The sequence below is a fragment of the Felis catus genome, chromosome C2 (assembly GCF_018350175.1).
Source record: "Felis catus isolate Fca126 chromosome C2, F.catus_Fca126_mat1.0, whole genome shotgun sequence".
Classification (NCBI taxonomy): domain Eukaryota; kingdom Metazoa; phylum Chordata; class Mammalia; order Carnivora; family Felidae; genus Felis; species Felis catus.
In genome coordinates this window covers 95,999,605-96,021,998 of record NC_058376.1, presented here as the reverse complement: position 1 = coordinate 96,021,998, position 22,394 = coordinate 95,999,605, and the positions used below count along the sequence as shown (strand labels likewise).

Here is a 22,394-nt window from a genome sequence, read left to right as displayed (position 1 = left end):
CTTCTGAATTCCTATTGTCTATAATCTTGAGTCTTATGACTTGACTACTTTATATCTAGACTAATAACTGGTTAACTGATCACCAAATCTCCAGGGCCTTCCCAGGCCAATTTATTCTCCAAACCACTGCCACATTCATCTTAATTTCCTATGTTTCCTGCTTTTCATTCTTTAATTGTTCTCCTTTGCCTATAGGACGTGTAACACAAAGCCTCCCTTTCCAGTCCTTGGCCTTCATTTACTTTCCTAGTCATTGCTCTTAGTCTGCTCAATGTGAGCTCTTTATTTCAATAAAACCAGTCTATTACACATGCCTTGAATATGCTTTGTTCATTATGTAAACCTCAACAAACTTAAATCTGTATCACCCAGTTGGCACACATGTTGCACTACAAATTTTTCCAAGGGAAAGATGAGAACTTCAAGGTCAAGAATAATGTTTCCTCTAGCATTTAATTTGGTTCTACTCCAGAAACAGGTTGTTTGCTTCACCCATCACAGAAATAGAAGAGACATGGACATTCCAACAACTGAAATACTTTCTGTTCTCTCAGACACATATAATATCCAAGTTTTCTGTCACATATACTCAAAGCATTTTTTTCTAACCATTTTATCTGTATTCAGAAGCATCTTTGATGTACTATGTTGGGTCCAACTTCTTTAAATTCTGCCTTAGTGATCCACATGTCCTGGAAAGCAGACAGGGATGCAAGAATAGAGCCTCCCATCCACACTGATAGTTTCCTTTCTGGGGGAACTGTAACTTGCACAGGTGTATTGGCAGGTACCATATTTGCTACACCTTTAACTAGCCTCTTGTCTAAACCAGGGAAAGAGGTTGATCCCCCAGCAAGGATAATATTGGAGAAAAACGAATTCCTTAGATCTGTATCGCATTTCATTATGCTGTTGAAACACAACTTATCGATGCCAGGGGTCTGAAGGTTCCTAAGACGTGGAGAGAAGAGGGCCTCTGGACAATGAAAGAGTTGGTCATAGAGCTTGATCATCGTCCCATCAGGTAGCTGGTAAACTTTCTCTATAGAATCACGTTTCTTGGCCATTTCCTCTTCGTAGTTCATTACCACGTAACAAGAAGTTTCCTTAATGTCTGCAACAATCTTTCTGTCTGCAGCACTAAGCAGCATGATGCCCTGCTCCTTCAGCAGTGTCATGAGGTAGTTGGTGAGGTCAAGGCCTCCCAGATCTAGCTGCTGGACACCATGAGGCAGACAGTAACCCTCAAAGATGGGCACACACTGGGTAACCCCAGCGCCTGAGTTCAGCACAAAACCAGTTGTGAAGCCAGCAGCAAAGAGAGCCAGCACCCCCTGAATGGACATATAAAAGGCAGGCACCTCCAGATGCTCAAAAAACACTTCGGTGATTTGTTGCCGGTTGGCCAGTGGGTTCAGTGCTGGCTCCGTAATCAAGGCTGGGCCATCACAGGCCTTTAGTTTCAGGTTATGATCATAGATATGCTTCCACATGACCTCCATGTCCCCCCAGGAAGTAATGAGACCACGTTCCACTGGGTAGCTGTAGGAAAAGCAGTAAGATAAGTGACAGCTTTTTTTTTTTTTTTTTAGTGGCCGCTTTTAATTTTTTCAGCACCTACTCTCTTCAAACCTGGGTTAATCCCCATACTTATTACCAGTACCCTTTGTGGGCAGTGACTGTCACAGCCAGTTAGAGAAGGTAACTGCCAGCAAAAGTTTGCATAGCTGACTTCCTCTGCAATTTTTGTTGCTTTCCATTTGTCCCCGCTTTGGAAGACAAAGAATCTTTAAAAAAAAAAAAAAAAATTGGGAAGTCTTTGGAGCACCTGGCTGGGTTAAGTCAGTTAAGCATCTGACTCTTGATCTTTGCTCAGGTCAGGAATTCCCAGTCGGTGGGATCAAGTCCCAAGCTCTAGGCAGAGCCTGCTTGGGATTCCCTCTCTCCCTCTCTCTTTCTGCCCCTCCCCTGCTCCCTCTCTCTCAAAATAAATAAACTTTAAACGAAGTTTAAAAATTGGGAAATCTTTACATAATAGTACAGTTTTAATATCAATTAATTGAAGAAAATAACCCACAGGGAGAAAGTGACATCCTTAAATAAACTTGTACATTATGAACGGTGACTTTATTTATACATTTGAACAGATCTGTTTACATACGAAGAGCAAGTAATGCTAACCCTTTAGATGTCTGGTACCCTCAGAGATTTGTGGCCTGCACCAGCGGGTTGAAACTTCCTGTTCCTGCCTTCCTTGTCCTCTCACCCTTATGCCCCTCATCTAGACCCTTCCTCTTTCCGCTCCACTAGGGTCCTGCCCGCTGTGAGAAGACGGTACCTGATGGACAACGAGTTTCTCCGTTCCTGCGCTTGGTCACCTACACACGTTTCCAGCGCGCCCTCCGCTACCCAGCCCTGTCCTTTGGCCCGGCCGATAATGTTGGGGTAGACGAACTGGGGCTCCCGCGACCCAGCCAGGCCCGCCTTAATCACTCCTGAGCCGTTGTCGATCACCACTGGTAGCTGGTAGTAGTAGCTCATGCCGCCTCCGCCTCCTATCGCCTGGCTGCTCCGGCTGCCCTGGCTGCGGGCTACGCTAGGGAGCGAAAAGTGCGCAGCGCGGGCCCTTGGGCAGCGCCAGAAGGCCTACGGCCTGGAACGTGGCGTCACAGAAGCGCTGGCCTGACCACAGGGCCTGCGCCTGGCAGGCGTGCCCTGGAGAGCCCAGGCCCATTGACCTTCCAAAGTACTGCCCCTCCCCCCCCCCACTGCATCTCACAGGGGCTGGGTCACTTGCCACCCCCTGGAATCCCGGGATACCAATATCAGGAAAACCCAACTTTCTTCACTAATGATATAAATCTAACCCTTCACAAGGGGCCTTCCCGAATACCTCGATGAGTCATAAAAAGTTTTCTTTTCCAAAGCCTTTGAATTCTGGTTAATGTGTCTGTCCATGGGCATGTTGAAAGTTCTAGAATGTGCCCTTGAACCTAGGAAAAGGTGGGAAGATTTGACTAGAGAAAGTTGTCACAGAAGACGCCCGGTTTGTGCTTCTGGAAACCCTTGTCAACTTTTGAAAACACAAAGGAAAGAATGCTAGGATTTAAAGTGGGCTTTATATACTTTTATTATTGTTTCTATACACCAGGCAAATACTTTGATGCGCTTCTTTCCTGCAGTTTCTAAGCAAAATGTAGTCAAAACCAAAATGGTAGAAGCTCACTTTTTTGGATTGATTCATTTTTAGCAATCTCATCTGGTTATCCCCCATGTAATATGAAGGTCATTCCTATTTCCTAAAAAATACAGGTAATGGTCTCACGGTTTTCTGAGTTGGAGCCCTGCATCCGGCTCTGCACTGACTGTGCAGGGTCTACTTGGGATTCTCTCTCTCTCTCCTTCTTTCTCTGCCTCTTGCCTCTCCTCCACTCTGCTGTCTCTCTCTCTCAAAATAAATAAACACTTAAAAAAAAAAGACGTGATTTTTAGGCATAAGGATGTGTCTGCCTCTTTGCAAGAAAAGTGATATTCCTTAGGTCCTATGAAGTTTAGGTTTAGAAAAATTTAAGTACATTATGTGCCAAAAAGTGCATCTTTGGTGTCTGATCTTTTACCCCCTCAATTTTACACACTATGTCGAGGATTTAAAAACACCTCAGCAAGTTCGAACCTCTGGTTGGTCTCTGAAAGCAGGGGAGGAAATTCAAAAGCTATTTACTTGTCTCTCCACCAGAGGTTGAAAGGGTCACCTAAGTAACAGCCGTGGCACTTGGTGCTGCAAGCCTCTGCAAGAGGAGGGAGGCCACTGAAGCTCCGCACTACACCCTGCCTTCTGAGCAACGTCTCTCCAGGAAAGGATACGAAATAAAGAAGGGCAAGGAGCGAGTGCCTGGTTTCTGCAGCGGTACCTAAGAGTCTGAAAAAAAGTGCATGCAAATTCCAACTTTTAGTATAGTTTCAGCACTATACAATGAAACATTTAGTTATTTTCCTTTTCTGATTGTTTTATTTTTCCTGTTAAAAGCTGTCTCAATATTACATGCCTGTGAACTCCTAATTACGACTTCCATATGGAGGACTTTCTGAACCACAGCACCTAGCTGGGTTTCCGTAGTGTAGTGGTTATCACGTTCGCCTAACACGCGAAAGGTCCCCGGTTCGAAACCGGGCGGAAACAGCTTTTTTTTTTTTTCCTCTCTACAGGGTTCACCCGAAACGGAGCCATGTGGTTCTGACCAATTATTCCAGACTTTTAAAACACATTCTTAATAGCAACTTACTGAACAGTGAGAATTTAAACTTTCACCCTGGTTATGTTATTCAGCAAATGTTTTTATTGACAGCTTGCCATGTGGAAGTGCTTCAAAAAAAAAAAAAAATTCAAATCACAACCTACTACTTAAAAATAATGTAACATACAGCCTAGAGAGGAGCTCAAACACAGCGGTAAAACTGTTAGCCTTGTTGCCTCCTAAGCACCTTTTGTGTTACAAGTCATGTGGTTTTCCATTAGTTTTCCCCTTCAGACTGCAAATTCCTCATTGCCGGGAGACCATGTTTTAGTCTTATATTATACACTTAGTGTCGTGCTTAACACCTGGTAGAGACTCATATTTCTGAATGAACTACCGAAAAAGGTTTCAACAAAATATAAAAGTGGAATCATAAAGGTGTAATCTAGAGCCAGCCTCAACTTTTCCCCTTATAAACTTTATGGTAGTGGCTTTATTCACAAATATATTTCTTACCGCCTAGAGAAAAGAAGTTAAAGAGCAAAGTGTCGTTGAAAAAAATCTCAGAAGAAATGGGTAAATTCCAGTTGAGACTGTCTTTTAAAATGAAGTCATGAGTAAATAGTCTATGGTCCTGACACATCTTTAACAAGAATAAATGTAGTTCTGGTTTTCTTAGAACTATGATATCCGTAAGTACTAGGGGAAAATTCACCCTAAAATATCAACACGACTTATCCTACTGTTTCTGTGCCTCTTGTATGTTACACAGATAACTGGCATTCTTTTCTTTCACTGTACAAAATCTGAATTCGATGTAAATTATTACGTTAAAACATTCCTGGTCCAGACGCAGAACCTTTTGCGGTATAAAGCCCACCTTCCTGCAATGTTGCGTGTGCCCAGGTGCGCCCTACTGCTTTGCCCCGCTTTCTTGCATCTCAGACTTTTAACACCAGGTAAGGATATCCTGAGAACTAAGCTACAGTTGGCTGATGCAAACACAATTAAGGGTTCTCAAGAGCTTTCGGGTACATAAACTGAAAAGGAGTGACCAGTCTCAGTTCAAAAATCCTCTATGGCCAGGAGCCTAAGGACACAAAGCAGCTGTTCCCACTCTCGGGGGTCCCGAGGAAGGAGAGGATGATGGGAGAAACCAAGAAACTACAAGCCCCAGCATGCAGTGCGCAATCTGGCTCCCGGAAAGAGGGCTTTCGGGCGATGCTGCCCGACCTCGGCCCTGAACGCGAGATGCTGACTATCGGGCCGACCAGAATGTTTAGAATGAGGAAGACAAGCGGGTCGCTGTGAATGAACCCTTAAGTCCCGTATCCATAACGTTCGCAGTTTCGCTGGAGACCCTGGTATGCAGGAGAGCGAAATCTCTGCGATCCAGCCCGGTCCGTCCTCGCCGGGACCAGACCTCCACGGTCCCAGAGCCTCCAGCGTTTCCTCTGGACGCCCGGGCCGGATATGATGTCTCCGTAGAGGAAGAAGGAAGAGGCGGAGCGGGGAGCGGTGACGTCCTTCCAAGATGGCGGAGAGAGCGTGAAACTGTTGCCCCTTGATTTGCTCTAGGTGAGTCTTTCTTCACGCCCCAGCTTGTCAATCCTGCTTTCTCCGGACGCGGCGTCAGGAGTGAGCAGGCTTCATGGAGTTTGAATTCAGGTCGAGGCGGAGATATTAACATGGAAAGCTTGGGCGAGGCAGCCCCGGTGTTGGCTTTGGCCACAACCTCTGCTGTGGGAACCCGAGGTAGTCGTGGGAGCTGGCCGAAGGGCAGTGCGGCAGAAGCCGGGAGAGACTGGCTTTGGTTGTCACTCTCCGTTGCCGTCGGGAGGGGGATGAGAGGGGGTGTGGCCTCCTCCGGGCGAGTGACGGAACCTTGACAACTCTGGCTCTCTGCTCCTTCTCCGCCTCTTGGGCACCCGCCCCGCGTTTTGAAGCAACTCTGTGCACCACGGAAAACTAACAGGTTGTGGGGATTTGAGAGCGGTTTTAAAGAACTCATACTGTGTTTTTTTCCTCATCTGTCCAAAGGAGTCATTTCTTAGTGGTTTGTTAATTTTTTCCCCAACACATGCATGCGTACTGAGCTTGGAAGTCTGGAGGTTCAACTGCTGCAAAGCGTGAAATCTTGCGGTGCTTTTTTTTCAGCTCGTGGAAGTGTTTTCACGCATCGCCGTATATTGATGTGTCCAAACGATTGTGTTAGTTGGCCAAAGATAGACACTTAACCTTCAGCATTTTTAACTAATCTGTTTGATAAGAATTTTCTGTGGGGGCAGCGAGTGAGGACTTTATTCTTGTTCATGTTCTATGTCCCTTCTCCCCTTACCAATTGCTTGGGTGAAACGTTTGATGAAAACTTGGGGTTACTGATTTACTGTCTCTTTTTGTCTTTTAGAACAAGGGTAAAATTCCATTCTGATATCAAAATGCAGTATTCGCACCACTGTGAGCACCTTTTAGAGAGACTGAACAAACAGCGGGAAGCAGGTTTTCTTTGTGACTGCACCGTAGTGATTGGGGAATTCCAGTTTAAAGCTCATAGAAATGTCCTTGCCTCATTTAGTGAGTATTTTGGTGCGATCTACAGAAGCACTTCTGAGAACAATGTCTTCCTTGATCAGAGTCAAGTGAAGGCTGATGGATTTCAGAAACTGTTGGAGTTTATATACACAGGAACTTTAAATCTTGACAGGTAAAGTACACATTTTGTTTTCATTTCTAAAAGCTAGTCAACGGTCTTTAGAGCTAAAGTATATTTGTAGCTTTTCCATTCAGTCCCTTAACTTCATATATTGCTGTGCACAATGCTATTGTTGTTTTTAATAAAGATGTCAGTATTACTGATTTGGGATGAACAGACTACATTTCTTAAGCGCAAAAAGCACAGATGCTAATTAGATTAAAGCCTTTTTTTCTGACACATTTGATTTATGTGCTGAAGCAAAACCTGCCATTTCAGTTATGGAAACTTGAAGATCATACATAATGAATTCGAAGTGAATTCCAGTTTCCTTGGTCTTTATATTCCTCTGATCTTCTCTCTTCCTCACTCTGTCCCCTACCTCTTAACGTGCTTGAGGGAGTAGGGGAGTGTGGATGAAGAAGGATGATCCTCCGTGTTCATTTCATGTATTCCCATTTCTTTTTTTTTTTTTTTTAATTTTTTTTTTCAACATTTATTTATTTTTGGGACAGAGAGAGACAGAGCATGAACGGGGGAGGGGCAGAGAGAGAGGGAGACACAGAATCGGAAACAGGCTCCAGGCTCCGAGCCATCAGCCCAGAGCCCGACGCAGGGCTCGAACCCACGGACCGCAAGATCGTGACCTGGCTGAAGTCGGACGCTTAACCGACTGCGCCACTCAGGCGCCCCCATGTATTCCCGTTTCTAACCATAGATAGCAATGTGCAGGACCTCTTCCTGATCTTGATTCAAGAAAATAATTTCCTTGGAGTGTAAATGGCAGTGACTCCTCTTACCTCTGTAAAGCTATTAGTACTAATGCTTACACCAGATCCAAGGTGCTAGAATGCTTCTCTGAAACGCTTAATGCTGTCACTCCACTAACGGGAAGTAGGTTCTGAGGAATTTAATAATGCAGTCACTTGTGTCTCCCATGCATAGTGGACTGTATAATTAATTTAATCCTGATGAATTTACTAGTTGTGGAGGGAAAGGTAGAGGGGATAAAAGGAAAGAGAAACCAATCAAATTACTCCTGTCTTCTTTCCTCCATCTCTTATGGAAGTCCTAATCTGACATAAACAGGTATGCTCTTTAGAATTAGATCTAGCCTGTCAGTCACTGTATGTCTTTGAGCAAGATGCAACCTCTGAGGGCCTCAGTTTCCCCATCTGTAAAAATGAGATTGTAGTAACTCCCTTGGTATTAGTGTGAAGATCAAGGATTTACTTGAAGGCCTACTTCCCATTGAACATTAGTTTCGTTTATTTTCTCTCTTCTACTCTCCTCTCTCCCTTTAACTCCACAATTTTTGGAGAAAAATCAGGAAAGAAACAAAAAGGAAACACCTGAAATTTTGCCGTCCACTGATAATTACTATTAACATTTTGATAAAAATCTTTTTTATTTTCCAGATGATCTCTAGATATACACATAGATATTAAGCAGAATCCTTCTCTCTGTTTTACATTGCAACTTACTGTGGAAATATACTTCTTTAAAAAGCTAGAATCAAAATGTTCCTTAATTCTTTTGAAAAGGAAACACACTATTTTTGAATTAATTTTAAATTTTAACATAATGAGATTTTCAAGTCAGTTCTCTGTGGGTTGATTAAAGGAACACACGAGTGTCAGATTAATCTACATGACAAATTATTTAAATTTACTGAATAGTTGACTCTACAGGTGCCTCATCTAAATATTTAGAGCACATTATGTAAAATAACCACAAAACCAGTGAATTTTGCTTGATCTTCAATTTAATAGTTTCCCATTCTCAATTAACTTTTCCAAATAATCTTGAATTGATTTGAACACACTGAAGAGCAGCTTACTTTGAGCCTTCATGCAAAGCACCAGTGTGAAAAAGAGCCAGATTTTTGTTCAGTCTTTTGATACATACCTTTCCTGGGAACTAGTTGTTTGAGCCCCACCACAAATGTGAGAAGACTTACATCAAAAGTAGAAAGTGTATAATTCAGTGATTAAACTTAGTGAAGAAAGCAAAATAATAGAGAATTAAGTGGACTCAGGAGCCAGATTACCTTGGTCAAATCTTACTCTAACCTCTGTGATCTTGGATGAATTATTTAATGTCTTTGTACATCTGAGCCTTCATTTATACGTAAAATGGGATTATTACAGATTGCAGAGACCTGTCTTGAGGATTAAATAAACTATTCATGTAAAGCATTTAGCCACATACCTTGTAGCATGTAATTAAATGACTTTCAGTGACTGTTCAAAAGATGAAAGCAGGTTTGCAAGCACTGTAACTTCATGCTTGTAAACAAAAGCAGATGAGTCATTGGTGTAAGCAACTGCTGATTGGTTCTCTTAACTGTAACTGAGATTATAGTTTGTTTATGAAATAGATGAATAATTGGTATGAAATACTGTGTCAGTACTGAACAATTAGTGTGCATCTCAGTGCTAGTTTATATTGGTCTTAAAGGCTACCAGACCTTGTTATGTGTTTGGTAGTTCACTGTATGGATCACTAAGCACAATTATAATTTGAGACCTAAGTATAATGAGTGATAAATTTGGTTTCATTCTAGTGCTGTCTCTCATTTATTGTAATAATAATAGACTATGTAACAAAATTAATAAAAATGCTTAAGGACAAAGGTAACGTTTTTAGAAAGTGACAGTGCTACTGTATGCATGCTAAAAATATTTTGTATAAAAGATGAACAAGATTGTGTTTATATTTGTGTTATATCTTTGCAAATATAGAATTAACTTCATTACAAAGATCATCCGTTATGTATTCCAAAATTATAGCTAAGGGACATAAGAAATCTTTAATATTTTCTTATCTGGGGGAAAGACTCCATTTGCAAATAGATTATATTCTTAAAGTTTATTTATACTATATTTAGGAACTTTAGGTATATTTTCCTAGAGAATAAAATGTTCCCTAAACTTGTGATTAGGTTTCCAAACGGGCCTATAAATCTATCTAATCTATAATGAGCTGAGAAAATAACTATGTGTATAATAAAAGGCAATTTTTTAAAAGCCAATGGAAAACTAAATTTAAAAAGAGGAAACATACAGGTGCAACTTGAGGTAAAGAAGTTTTCATCAGTTGATGAGAAAATCGATAGAGATCTGTAAATACTGTAGTATACCTTCAAAGACCTGAGTGGTTCATGAGCTAGTTAATGTTTAATTTCATTTCAAATCTTACTCTTCTTAAAAAAAAATAAAGATATCTTAATAGCACTATAATTGTATTACCAGCTATGACTAAAACTTTTTTCTGGCTCATATAATCATGTGGGAAAAGGAACAGATTTTTTAAAATTTTTTCTGAAGAGTTAAATAATATTTGGGGAAAAGAGCAGGAAGATTACTTGAAGGGTGTGTGTGTGTGTGTGTGTGTGTGTGTGTGTGTGTGTGTATGTATCCATCCATCCTCAGATAATTATAAAAGGGTCCTATTTTCATGTTAATACCAACTCAACTCTCAGATTTTATAGCTAAGAAAAGCAAAGTGCCAACAGGTGCTGACTTACCCTAATTAGTTCACCTAGTAATGCCAGAGCCAGTGCTAGAGTAATCAAACAATTTTTCACTACATTGTAAACTTTTGGAGTGCAGGGACTATTTCTTATTTATTTTTATTTTTTTTTTAATTTTTTTTTTTCAACGTTTTATTTTATTTTTGGGACAGAGAGAGACAGAGCATGAACAGGGGAGGGGCAGAGAGAGAGGGAGACACAGAATCGGAAACAGGCTCCAGGCTCCGAGCCATCAGCCCAGAGCCTGACGCGGGGCTCGAACTCATGGACCGCGAGATCATGACCTGGCTGAAGTCAGACACTTAACCGACTGTGCCACCCAGGCGCCCCACTATTTCTTATTTCTTAATATCCCTCTTAGTGTACCACACATGGTAGATGCTCAGTAAATACTGACTAGAATGTTGGACAGGGTGAACTTAAGTCTTTCTATATAGTTCTAATAATGACGGACTCTCCAACTAACATGGGTTGAGTATCACACACAGGCGGGAGGGTTGTTAGAGCTTTCTGAAACCTTGTTCCATTGAAGTGTAATCAGCAAACCAGCAGCACTGGCATCACCAGCAACTGTGTTAGAAATGCAGACACTTGGGTCCCGTCACAGATCTACTGAACCTGAATCCTCATTTAACAAGATACCTGGGTGACTCACATGCACGGGAAAGTTTGAGAAGCACCGTTAAAGTCCCTCACAGGGGAGCAGAGGAAGGTAGGAAACAGTTTTTTAGACTCTTGCTGTTGCCAATCCCAGAAAAGGTAGTTGCTATCTGAATAGGCCTCAGGATGAATGGGAGGAGGCAGTAAGTTGCCAACAGCTACTTTTGTGTTCCAAGTGTTTTTTAAAACACACAGAAATTTTAACATTTTCTTATAGTGGTACATTTGTAGTTATGAATAACCATTATTTTTCATCTTTTGAAGTTCTGTAAAAGTGGAGATTTTTGCCTAAAGATTATTCTGAATGAGTGAATGAATTTTTATAAATTTATTCTTTTAGTTACGCCTTTTTCATCATTCTGCTTTGTTAGGTCTTTAAAAGACATTGAAATATATGTGCAGCTCTGTTTCACAAATAGTTTTTATTTGTTCAGAATATTGTCATTTAGCCTTGTTTCCTTACAGTTGGAATGTTAAAGAAATTCATCAGGCTGCTGACTATCTCAAAGTGGAAGAGGTGGTCACTAAATGTAAGATAAAGATGGAAGATTTTGCTTTTATTGCTAATCCCTCTTCTACAGAGATATCTAGTATTACTGGAAACATTGAATTGAATCAACAGACTTGTCTCCTTACTCTACGGGATTATAACAGTCGGGAAAAATCAGAAGTGTCTACAGATTTAGTTCAGGCAAATCCTAAACAAGGGGCTTTAGCAAAGAAGTCATCTCAAACGAAAAAGAAGAAGAAGGCCTTCAACTCCCAGAAAACAGGACAGAATAAAACAGTGCAATATCCCAGTGACATTTTAGAGAATGCATCTGTTGAATTATTCTTAGATGCAAATAAATTGTCCAGTCCTGTAATAGAACAAGTTGCACAAAGAAATGATAATTCAGAACTCGAGTTGACATCAGTTGTGGAAAATACTTTTCCAGCACAAGACATTGTGCAAACTGTTACAGTGAAACGGAAACGTGGAAAATCACAGCCAAACTGTGCTCTGAAAGAACATTCTATGTCTAATATAGCCAGTGTCAAGAATTCTTATGAGCTGGAGAGCTCTGGGGAAGAGCTGGATCAGAGGTATTCCAAGGCCAAGCCAATGTGTAACACATGTGGGAAAGTGTTTTCAGAAGCCAGCAGCTTGAGAAGGCACATGAGAATACATAAAGGAGTTAAACCTTATGTCTGCCACTTGTGTGGAAAGGCATTTACGCAATGTAACCAGCTGAAAACGCATGTAAGAACTCATACAGGTAAGACTGGTTTGTGGGAGATATAATTGCTTTTATACTGTGACTGAAATAATATTTTTGTACAGTACATATTAATATACAGTGTTGACTGTGACCAACATTTGGTATATACTTGTATTCACAAAAATATTTGTTTAGCATGTTAAGACTGTTGAAAATTTCTTTGTAATTGTGACCAAGTATTTAATGGCTATTTTGTTTTATTGCAGCTGATACTCTGAAGTCCTAATGTATGACCTGTGTATACCATTTTCCTTCATAGTTAAAATGAACATATACTTGATTCTAGCTTGCTAAGTATTTAACAGAGACAAAGATTAAGAGAACTGATAAAGGGGAAAAGTAATTACAACTCAGTACAGTTCTCAGATTTTGCCAATACATCTCACCTCCTGCTTCCTAATCTTTGTCAACTTCTGAACACGTTTCTTAGCATTACATACACATTTCATTCTTCAGCCTCTGCATTTACTTTTGTTTGGTACACTTAGATTTGTACCTTTTAAGATGCAATATGTATTTCTTTCATTGACCACCTTTTCACTATTATGAATTGAGAAGCGTTGATTTCTTTTAATTCTATCAAGGTTTTGATAGTTGATCTGGAAGAAAGGTTCTGTTTGCTTTATTACTTCTAGCAGTTAACAATTTCCGAATACTGAAAATAGTACTGTTGATGAACTCTTTTGAAAGCCTATGTGGCTTAAGCAACTAAAACAATATCTCCTTTTAAATATAAATTTTATTTGCTTGTTCTTTTAGGTGAGAAGCCATACAAATGTGAATTGTGTGATAAAGGATTTGCTCAGAAATGCCAGCTAGTCTTCCATAGTCGTATGCATCATGGTGAGGAAAAACCCTATAAATGTGATGTATGCAATTTACAATTTGCAACTTCTAGCAATCTCAAGATTCATGCAAGGTAAAAAAAAAAAAAAAAAAAGTTGGTTGATCTTTGAGTCTGGCATTCACCTTAGTCTTATGAATAGACTACTGTGTTAGTATTCAAGACGGTAGAGTTCTAATTGTGGTTCTACCATTAAATTTTCTTAGCATAGTGAAGGAACCAGAGGAAGCCATGGTGGCTGGAGGGGAGTAAGTGAAGGAGAGAAATAAGATCAGAATGAGAAATAGGTGATATGATCTTGCTTGCATTTTTTTTTTTTATCTTGCTTACATTTTAAGGGGTGGCTCTGGCTGCTATATTGGAAAACAATTGTAAGATTGCAAGAATGGAAGCAAAATTAACAGGAAGCTATAGATAAAATCCAAGTGAGAGTGATGATGATTTAGGCCACAGTGATGGCAATGGAAGAGATAAGTAGTAGTCAGATTCTGGACATATTTTTAAAGAATTTGCCGCAGATTGGATGTGGGGTATGATAGAAAAGAGGGTAGAATCAAAGATTCTGAGATTTATAGCCTGAGCACATGAAAAGATGGAATTACCATGAACTGAAATGGAAGAGAGTTGTGGATAGAGCAGTTTAAGAGGGCGTGTAAGCATTTTGAGCAGAGATCTGAATATGTTAAATTTGAGCTCTTAGTCATCTGAATGGAGATGTACAATAGACAGTTGGTTATGTAAGTCTGTAATTCAGGGGACTGGTTTGAGCTGAAGATACAAATTTGGGAGTCTTCAGCATATAGATAATATTTAAAGCTGTAATACTGAATGAGGTCACCAAGAAAATGAATGTGGATAGAGAAACAATCAAAAGGACTGAATCATGAGGCACTCTAATCTTAAAAAATTCTGGGAGATAGTCAAGAACCAGCAGAGGTGACTAGCCAATATAGGAGGAAAACCAACAGTAGGCTGCCCTGGAATCCAAGTGATGGAAATTATTCCAGAAGAGAACAATCAGTTTTGTCAAATTTAGTGATAGAGAGGTGAAGATTGAGACTTAACTGTTGGATTTACCAAAGTGAGAGGTCAGCAGTGCTCTCAACAAAAGCAATGTTAGTTGTGACTAGTAGAGAAAAATTAAAGTGGAACAGTTGGAGACTCAAATTTTTGATAAAGAGGAGCCAAGAAATGGAGGAGCAAGAGAGGTCAAGGTTTTTTTGTTTTGTTTTGTTTTTATGTTTATTTTTGAGAGAGAGAGAGAGCCAGAGTGTGAGCAGGGGAGGGGCAGGGAGAGAGGGAGACACAGAATCGAAAGCTGGCTCCAGGCTCTGAGCTGTCAGCACAGAGCCCGACGCGGGGCTTGAACCCACTAACCACTAGATCATGACCTGAGCCAAAGTCCGATGCTTGACTGACTGAGCCACTTAGGTGCCCCAAAGGGTCTTTTTTTTTAAAGATCAGAGACATCAGTATATTTGTATGGGAAAAAGGAACTGTGGAGGAAATTGTAGGAGTGTTAAGTAGGAAAGAGATAATATCTTAAGTATGCAAATGGGAGTGTTTGGATTCAGATGAATTGCCACCCTCCTGTTAGAGTTAATGAGAACAACAGATACATAGGTACAGATGCCTATAGGTGGAAGGTTGGGATGGTAGAAATTTTCTTCTGATTGCTTAAATTTTTCTCAGTAAAACAGGAAGCAAGGACATCAGCTAAAGATAAGGATGGATGAGGAGTTGCTGGAGGTTTAAGGAAAGAGTTTTAAAGAGTGAGTGAATGGACAAGTGAAAATAATTGCCTGCGGTATTAGGGACACACTTGACAACCATATAAAGATGACGGCAAAATTTTTTTAACTTACCTTAGAACTAATGTTGATAACATTATGCCAAAACATTTATTTTTGATTTGTGTACATTGAAACTGTTGATTTTAAGTATATATTCTTGGTCTGTTAATATGAAATAAAATACTACATGAAAAATTGTATAAAAAATGCTTATTATATAGATTGGATCCAAATTGTTTTACTTACCACTATATAACTTTATTTATTTACTAATAGGAAGCATAGTGGAGAGAAGCCATATGTCTGTGATAGGTGTGGACAGAGATTTGCTCAAGCCAGCACATTGACCTATCATGTTCGTAGGCATACTGGAGAAAAGCCGTATGTGTGTGATACTTGTGGGAAGGCATTTGCTGTCTCTAGTTCTCTTATCACTCATTCTCGAAAACATACAGGTAAGAATTTGACAGAGACGTTTAAAATAAGGAAAGTTGTAAAAAGAAAGGGAAATTGAGCCCTTACAGAAAGTAGATTATAGATTTTGTTGTATATCTGTTGTGTGTGTGCTTCTTGAAGCCTTTTGTGTTTGTGGTTTTCACATAAATATTAGCTATAAAAGCAGACTTATTTTCTAAGATAGTACACAGTGGATGGAATTTTTTAATTAATTATGTAACTATATACGTTAAAAATCAGGTAATTTTGACAGTATATAAACTTGAGTTGAAATGTATTTTATGACCTTAGAAAAAACCCCCTTAGCCTCTTGTTTCACTTACCTTGGATAAAACAGTAGAGTGAAATTAAGGGGTGAAGGTGGGTTTAGGTAGAACTTTGATTTTTATGACTTTTTAGGACTTTTCCTATGCAGACATTCTGAGATTCACAAATTAAACAGCTACTTCAAGCGCAAAATACCGGTTTTGAAGCACGTTGTACTCAAAGATTTTCAGTTTTGATAGAGTACCTCTTAAAATAGATCTTTCCTAAATAATTTTATTCCTCTTAATAATATAGTAGATAGCAAGAACTAAAGTCCTGGATTGATGAATTTTTAATCACATTTGTAATCATAAAAATTGAACTTCTTGCCCAACTCTAGTCTACTAGAAGGATGTTTGCAGAAAGTTTTATTATATGAAAAGCATCAAGTTACATGAACAGTGTAATTACTAATCTTCTAAGTTGGATCACACTGAAGATACCTCTAAAATACAATATAAAGAGGTTTTAATTCAGTATTTTAGAACAGGTTACTTTAGATTATTGTAATTGATAAAATATTATATTGGTATAGTACACCACTTCGCTATCTTTTATTTTCCATCTAGGTGAAAAACCATACATATGTGGTATTTGTGGGAAAAGTTTTATTTCCTCAGGAGAGCTCAACAAACACTTTCGATCCCATACAGGTCTGTGTTTAGGGAGAACGTATTATTTTTTGTTCTCTCTAATTTCTTTTTATGTAAACCTTGACTTTTAAACCATTATGGACTATATGGTTTCTAGTCGTACTCTACCTATAGCAATATTTTAATGTATAACTATCAACTTTCTGTTTGCTTTGTTTCTTTAGTTATTTGGAGTAGTGTTAATTAAGTTGGGTCTAGAATTGTATAGATTTTCTAAAAAGTATGCCAGATAATAATAGTTTTTAGATCACTTAGATTAAATTACAAAGATGTACCAAGAAATGAAAAGGAATATATAATACCAAGATAATACTAGATTTTCTTATCAAGTAGTGTTCAGTAAGCAAGTTTTTAGAATGAATGTTAGAATTGACATGTTTCTTGTAAGAGTATTGTATAATATGAAGAAAATATGGAACAAAAAAAAAAACAAGGGAAAATGCCACTTTGAAGATGGACTCTTTTCATTTTCTTTGTCATTTTAAAAATTATTTCTCACTATTCCTATCTAGAATACTATGAGCCCCTAGTAGACATTTAATAAATCTATTGGTGGCTTCTCTACTCTTAGGCTTCATAGTTTGTAAAGCATTGAACAGTTCTTATTCAAAGGAATTGTAATTTTGTAGCATTTTATTCTGTCACTGTTTGTACAGGATTTTCTAATTTGTAGGCTGCCAGAAAGCAGAAATATTTACACATTTTCCCCCAGCTGTTCCTCTTAGTATCTGGCATATAACTGGCACTCACTAAATGTCTAATAGTAATAAGAGTAAGTTAAATTTCTCTTAACAAAAGGGCTCATTTTTTCCTGAAATGGGGATGCTTAGTATAACAGAGCGCCTAATGTGTTTGGAAGTTTTTGTTTGACTATATTATAACCACGTGACTAAATGGTAATTTGAAACTAAACTTAAACAGTACAGTAATGTTTACACTGCATTCATAAACATTGATATTTTTGTCTTAGCTTCAAAAATATTGAGTTTAAACTTTTTAACTTGCTTTTCAGGAGAAAGGCCATTTATCTGCGAATTATGTGGAAATTCTTACACAGATATTAAAAATTTAAAGAAGCACAAAACAAAAGTCCATTCTGGTAAATGTTTGTGTTTTTTTAAAAATTTAGGGCTCTCATAATGGTCCTACTCCTAAAATGTTGAGATGCACATTATAACAGTTTAAATTAGATACATATTTTTAAAAACTAGATAAATACATATTAGGAAGGTAGCTTTATAATTTGTAGATAAGTTCACTAGAAATTTCTTTCCATATTGACCGTCTAATAAACAGTACTTGAAATATTTCCTCTTTTAAAAACCTGATTTATGAAGTTACAAGAAAGAAAGACTATATAAACAAAACGTGTATCACTATTCTCCAGACTAGAGTCTGGGTTACCTGGGGATTAGTTATGCGACAAAAAGGGCATCATGAACACATGAATCCAGAAACATGTAAGAGGAAGTAGGGAAATGGGTAGCTCCAAACTGTTACATAAAAATGAAAAGCCAGACTATAAAATTTAAGTCTGTTGCTTAAAATGAATCCTTGAAAAAGTTTCACTATGTTTGTCATAATTAAAAACAAAATACTAGGCTTCTTCAGTGTATAGAGATGTTAACAAGTCTTTGATAGTAAACAGCGACATCATAAGGATTAAGAAGTAACATATGAAAACTGCAATGTGAGTAATTCAACAAACATTAAATGCCTCTGCCTCCAAAGTACACGTAACTGCAGAATAGTACGAAGTTGAAAAACGCACAGTCTTAGTCCTCAAAGAGTTTACAATCTGGTGTAGGAGACGAGAAATCTAAATATATAACTGATTACAAGACAAAATGTAGGGTATAGTAGAGACAGAAGTGCTAAAGAAGAGATTAAGTCCTTCTGAGGTGAGTACTGGAAAAACTTAATTCTAGGGAACTTGAAGGAGAGAGGGGTTCAGAGAATGGAGATGGGAAAAGGAGGGTTCCTCCCAGGCAGAGAGAATATTCTAAAGGGAGTCACCGGGATAAGGAAGTGCAGGTTGTATTGGCTGGTTGAACTGAAGAGTAATTAGGCAAGAACAGAATTCTAGTCTTATGAGGGGCGCCTGGGTGGCGCAGTCGGTTGAGCGTCCGACTTCAGCCAGGTCACGATCTCGCGGTCCGTGAGTTCGAGCCCCGCGTCAGGCTCTGGGCTGATGGCTCGGAGCCTGGAGCCTGTTTCCAATTCTGTGTCTCCCTCTCTCTCTGCCCCTCCCCCGTTCATGCTCTGTCTCTCACTGTCCCAAAAATAAATAAACGTTGAAAAAAAAAATTTTAGAATTCTAGTTTTATGAAAGCAAATATGCAGTTTTATCTAATGAAACAGATTGAAATCATGTAAAAACTTTGGGGTGGCAGAAGCATGGTAAAGCTCATGGAAAATTTGAAGGCAAAAGTGTATCATAATCGGTGTGATAATTTATGCCCTTGAGCAGAATTTCTCACTTCTGAAAAATACACAAAAGTGCTGTATCTCTGAACTTGAACTCAGAGAATAGTGTGAACTACTCATTAATACGTTCAGAGAACAAATCTGTTATGTGTACAGCACTATTATTAAGTACTTTGAAGGAATCAGAGAAGTATAATTTGACATTTACCCTTGAGGAGTTTAGTCTGAGAATAGAGGCCATACCAGTATGAAGCAGAATGTTCAGTAGCAATAAGAGACAGATGTCACAAGGTAGTATACAAAAAATTGACAAGTGAGTGATAAAATAGGTAACAGCTCACCCTTGTCTAAAGCAGTTAAATCCCTTTTAAGTTCAAGTTGGTGCTTAAACCTAAGCTTGAGGCCCATATTGGACTTGTGTAAATAATGAGGGTAAATCAGTATAAGAGAAACAGCATGAGTAAAGCTGTGGAGGTTGGAATGTAAGTTCTGGGAATGGTAAGCAGATTTAGTCTATCTAAGAGTTTTTGTTTTGTTTCCAAAGATAGCATAAATTTCTTTCTCTTCTATTTCAGGTGCAGATAAACTTCCAGATTCTAGTATAGAGGATCATCCGTTGAATGAACAAGATTCTATACAAAAAAGTCCTTTATCAGAAACACTGGATGTGAAGCCTTCTGATATGACTTTACCACTATCTCTTCCGCTTGGGACTGAGGACCACCACATCCTTCTGCCTGTCACAGATAACCAGTCTCCTACATCAGATACGTTGTTGAGATCAACTGTGAATGGGTATTCAGAACCACAGTTGATTTTTTTACAGCAATTATACTGACTTTGTGAGGAATATGGAATTGCTAAGACGTCTTTGGTAGTAAACATAAACATCTCTGGTAAGGTGCATATATTCATATTAAATTAGCATTCATTTGAGTTGTGACCATTATTTTCCATTCAGCTGAAGTAAACACCTGATGCTGCATCATAACTGCAATGCTTGTTTTGATTTTTGGCTTCTATGCCTAGATTATAAACATGACATGTTAAGGAGTGAGTTATACTAACGTAGCACTATTTTGAATGGATGAGTTTTTTCTCTTAGAGCTGCCTTAATTCATTTTTATTTTGCATTTTAAATTGCTTTTCATTTATTTAAGTGGAATCTTTCCATTTATATGAGTCAGTTTTGACCTGCGGGATTTTTTAGTTTTTTTCCCCTCAAAATTTAAGCAAAATCTGTGATAGTATCAGGCCAATAGAGTTGCTGTACCAAGTCCCATAGACCAGTACATAAACTATGGGGGGAAAGTGAATTTTCATTCTTGTACTTAAGAGAATTTAGGTACTGAATAAGAATTGTGCTGTTTCTCTATTAATATATTCCATTGGAGGTAACTTTTCTAATGACACAAAAAGAAGTGTTTTTCTTAAAAGCTAGAAAACTGTATATACATTTTTGTTCATTTAGGCCTCAGAATTCTGGAGAAAAGCAGTGATCAGTACTTTTGAGTTATCCAAAACTACATTTATTTGCAAAATGAGTTTTAAATAGATCATATGGTATTTTTATCTTAATAAAGACAGCTTCAAAATTTGATTCAGGTTATGTTTTAATAGGTTTCTAGATTACTGGAGATGAGGAAAATATGAATTTTGAAGATTTTTGATAAGCCTTGCTACACCTGTTACGCACTTTTTAAAATACTAAGCTGCAAAAAGAATTTTTTAAACGTAAACCTAATGTGAACGCTAAATCACTTGGCTTCTCAATTGACACATTGTAATTACATAAAGAATTAAGAAATTAGCTTCATTTATCAGTGAACATTTGAGTTAACAGAAAGCCAGTTTGCTAAATATTTTACATTTTTCTATAAGTTTTGAGTTTAAAATTTTATGAATCAAACCACAACATTTGGTTGTTGTCAGACTGCCTACAGTAGTCTGTCTTCTTCTTACTGAATGTAAAAAATTCAGTATCATTCTGATATTTACTTCCCCAGCCCACTTTTCCCACATAATTCATTTATATTACTGCCTGATCTTTGGACATTAAATTACCAGTTCCACAGAGTCAGTTCCTATGCTGCTGATCAAACACCATGGTGACATTATTTCTTATTTCTGCCATGCATTAGTTGTGGCTTATTTGTTTTCTGTAATAAAGTTAACGTGGGGTTTGGGGTTTTTTTGATATTGATTTCCTTAATTGAATTTTCTCTGGCATCCTAGTCAGAAGAACCAACTAGAAGAGGATGTAATGAGACTACTTAATTCTTGTACACTGTAGAGATGGCCACCGTTTCGCAGCACACTCACCATTTTCGCAGTAGTTTGCCACCAGTGGGACTGACTTCACAGTTTGAAATATTCCCTTTGTGTAATATACATCAAACTTAGGATTTAACTATTTAAGAAATCTAATTATGCTTGTGTATTAATATGCTGGGTTTAAATACAATTTACAAAGTTATAAAATGTTCAACTAATCTATTCTGGCTTAAATTCAATAGGAATTTATTGGAATGTGAAGAAATTAAAGAAAATTAAAAGACTCAGCCTCTTTAAGAAGTCTGCTGAAATGGAGAGGTTATATTTAATTCACATCTTCATTAATCCAAGCATCTAAAGAATAAAATTTCAAAAATGGCTACAGTGATGTCAAAATTTTATGAGAGCTGTAGTTACCAAATTTCTTCTAATAATGGTAATTAGCATTTTATATAGATTAGTCCTCAGATTTATTATTTTTAATATTATTGGATTGGAATGGGTAAGGTTGATTTACTGTGTTTTTTCTCCATCACATTATCTGCTTCATAACTAAAATACTTTCTTTTAAAATTGACATGTCTTGATGGTCTTCCAGAGTGACATGTGAGAAATCTTGAAGGCTGAGGTCCCTGTCTTGTCATTCTTCTCATAATGCTATACAATTTTTTATGACAATATGCTTATATTTTAGTTGTATCTGGTGTCATTTTAACACTCAGTTACCGTTTAAATAAGTCCGGTTTTAAATATATTTGTTACAATGCAGTTTTGGGAAAGGTCTATTCTTAACTAAATATTATTACGTTTTTGCAAGTGTTTAGGATGTTGAAGCTCTCACTGAGAAATTATTTTCTAAAATAATTTTGTATGTATTAGATTATTCCTACTGTATTGTTAGATTTTAGACTTTTTAAAAAGAAACCATAGATTATATATAAATGATTTTTTGCTGTTTTTAAATGGTACTTGTTTTATGTTTAATTTCATAGGATAATTTTGATAGACAAATTTTAGAAAAAAAAATTTTTAATGGTTCTGATGTTCTATTGCAAAAGTAGTTTAGCACTTCTGTATGTTTCAGTTCTACAGAAACTATACGAGTGAGAGTAGTTGAAATGTACATGTATAAAAACAATGTACATATACTTGTTTTTAAAAATATCCTAGAATAATAGTTCTAACATTTAATGCATATCAGAAACATTTTAAAATAACACTATCCCAGTCCCACCCCACCTTAGTCTTACTAAATCA

General features: G+C 37.9%; 2 protein-coding genes and 1 non-coding gene across 5 annotated transcripts; 2 read left to right on the top strand and 1 right to left on the bottom strand.

The window, feature by feature from the left end:
* Window positions 1-434: 434 nt before the first annotated feature.
* Window positions 435-2,700, bottom strand: ACTRT3 (actin related protein T3). The gene is made up of 2 exons (XM_003991959.5): window positions 2,339-2,700; window positions 435-1,542 (listed from the first exon to the last, which is right to left on the bottom strand). Exons 1-2 carry the CDS (start codon window positions 2,539-2,541, stop codon window positions 624-626), a joined length of 1,122 nt encoding a protein of 373 aa, XP_003992008.1. The 5' UTR covers window positions 2,542-2,700; the 3' UTR covers window positions 435-623.
* Window positions 2,701-4,107: 1,407 nt separating this feature from the next.
* TRNAV-AAC lies at window positions 4,108-4,180 on the top strand. The gene has a single exon. It is a non-coding gene; the product is annotated as a tRNA-Val (tRNA).
* A 964-nt stretch (window positions 4,181-5,144) lies between these two features.
* On the top strand, window positions 5,145-21,905 carry MYNN (myoneurin). 3 transcript variants are annotated; one of them, XR_441143.5, is made up of 9 exons: window positions 5,149-5,813; window positions 6,643-6,939; window positions 11,588-12,381; window positions 13,144-13,303; window positions 15,298-15,476; window positions 16,353-16,436; window positions 17,449-17,535; window positions 19,439-19,759; window positions 21,380-21,905. XR_441143.5 is itself a non-coding variant. In XM_003991926.6 (8 exons), exons 2-8 carry the CDS (start codon window positions 6,674-6,676, stop codon window positions 19,699-19,701), a joined length of 1,833 nt encoding a protein of 610 aa, XP_003991975.1. In that variant the 5' UTR covers window positions 5,149-5,813; window positions 6,643-6,673; the 3' UTR covers window positions 19,702-21,905. The 3 variants fall into 3 exon arrangements, 2 of the variants coding, with proteins under 2 accessions (XP_006936335.1, XP_003991975.1); XM_003991926.6 differs by having other exon boundaries at window positions 19,439-21,905; XM_006936273.5 differs by lacking the exon at window positions 16,353-16,436 and having other exon boundaries at window positions 5,145-5,813; window positions 19,439-21,905.
* Window positions 21,906-22,394: the final 489 nt, after the last annotated feature.

Excerpts from the sequence above, each read along its gene's own strand:
- ACTRT3 (XM_003991959.5), bottom strand. The coding sequence starts at position 2,541 with ATGAGCTACTACTACCAGCTACCAGTGGTGATCGACAACGGCTCAGGA. Across the intron at positions 1,543-2,338 it reads AGAAACTCGTTGTCCATCAG|CTACCCAGTGGAACGTGGTC; the intron begins GTACCGTCTTCT and ends CTTTTCCTACAG.
- MYNN (XM_003991926.6), top strand. The coding sequence starts at position 6,674 with ATGCAGTATTCGCACCACTGTGAGCACCTTTTAGAGAGACTGAACAAA. Across the intron at positions 6,940-11,587 it reads GGAACTTTAAATCTTGACAG|TTGGAATGTTAAAGAAATTC; the intron begins GTAAAGTACACA and ends GTTTCCTTACAG. Across the intron at positions 16,437-17,448 it reads ACACTTTCGATCCCATACAG|GAGAAAGGCCATTTATCTGC; the intron begins GTCTGTGTTTAG and ends CTTGCTTTTCAG.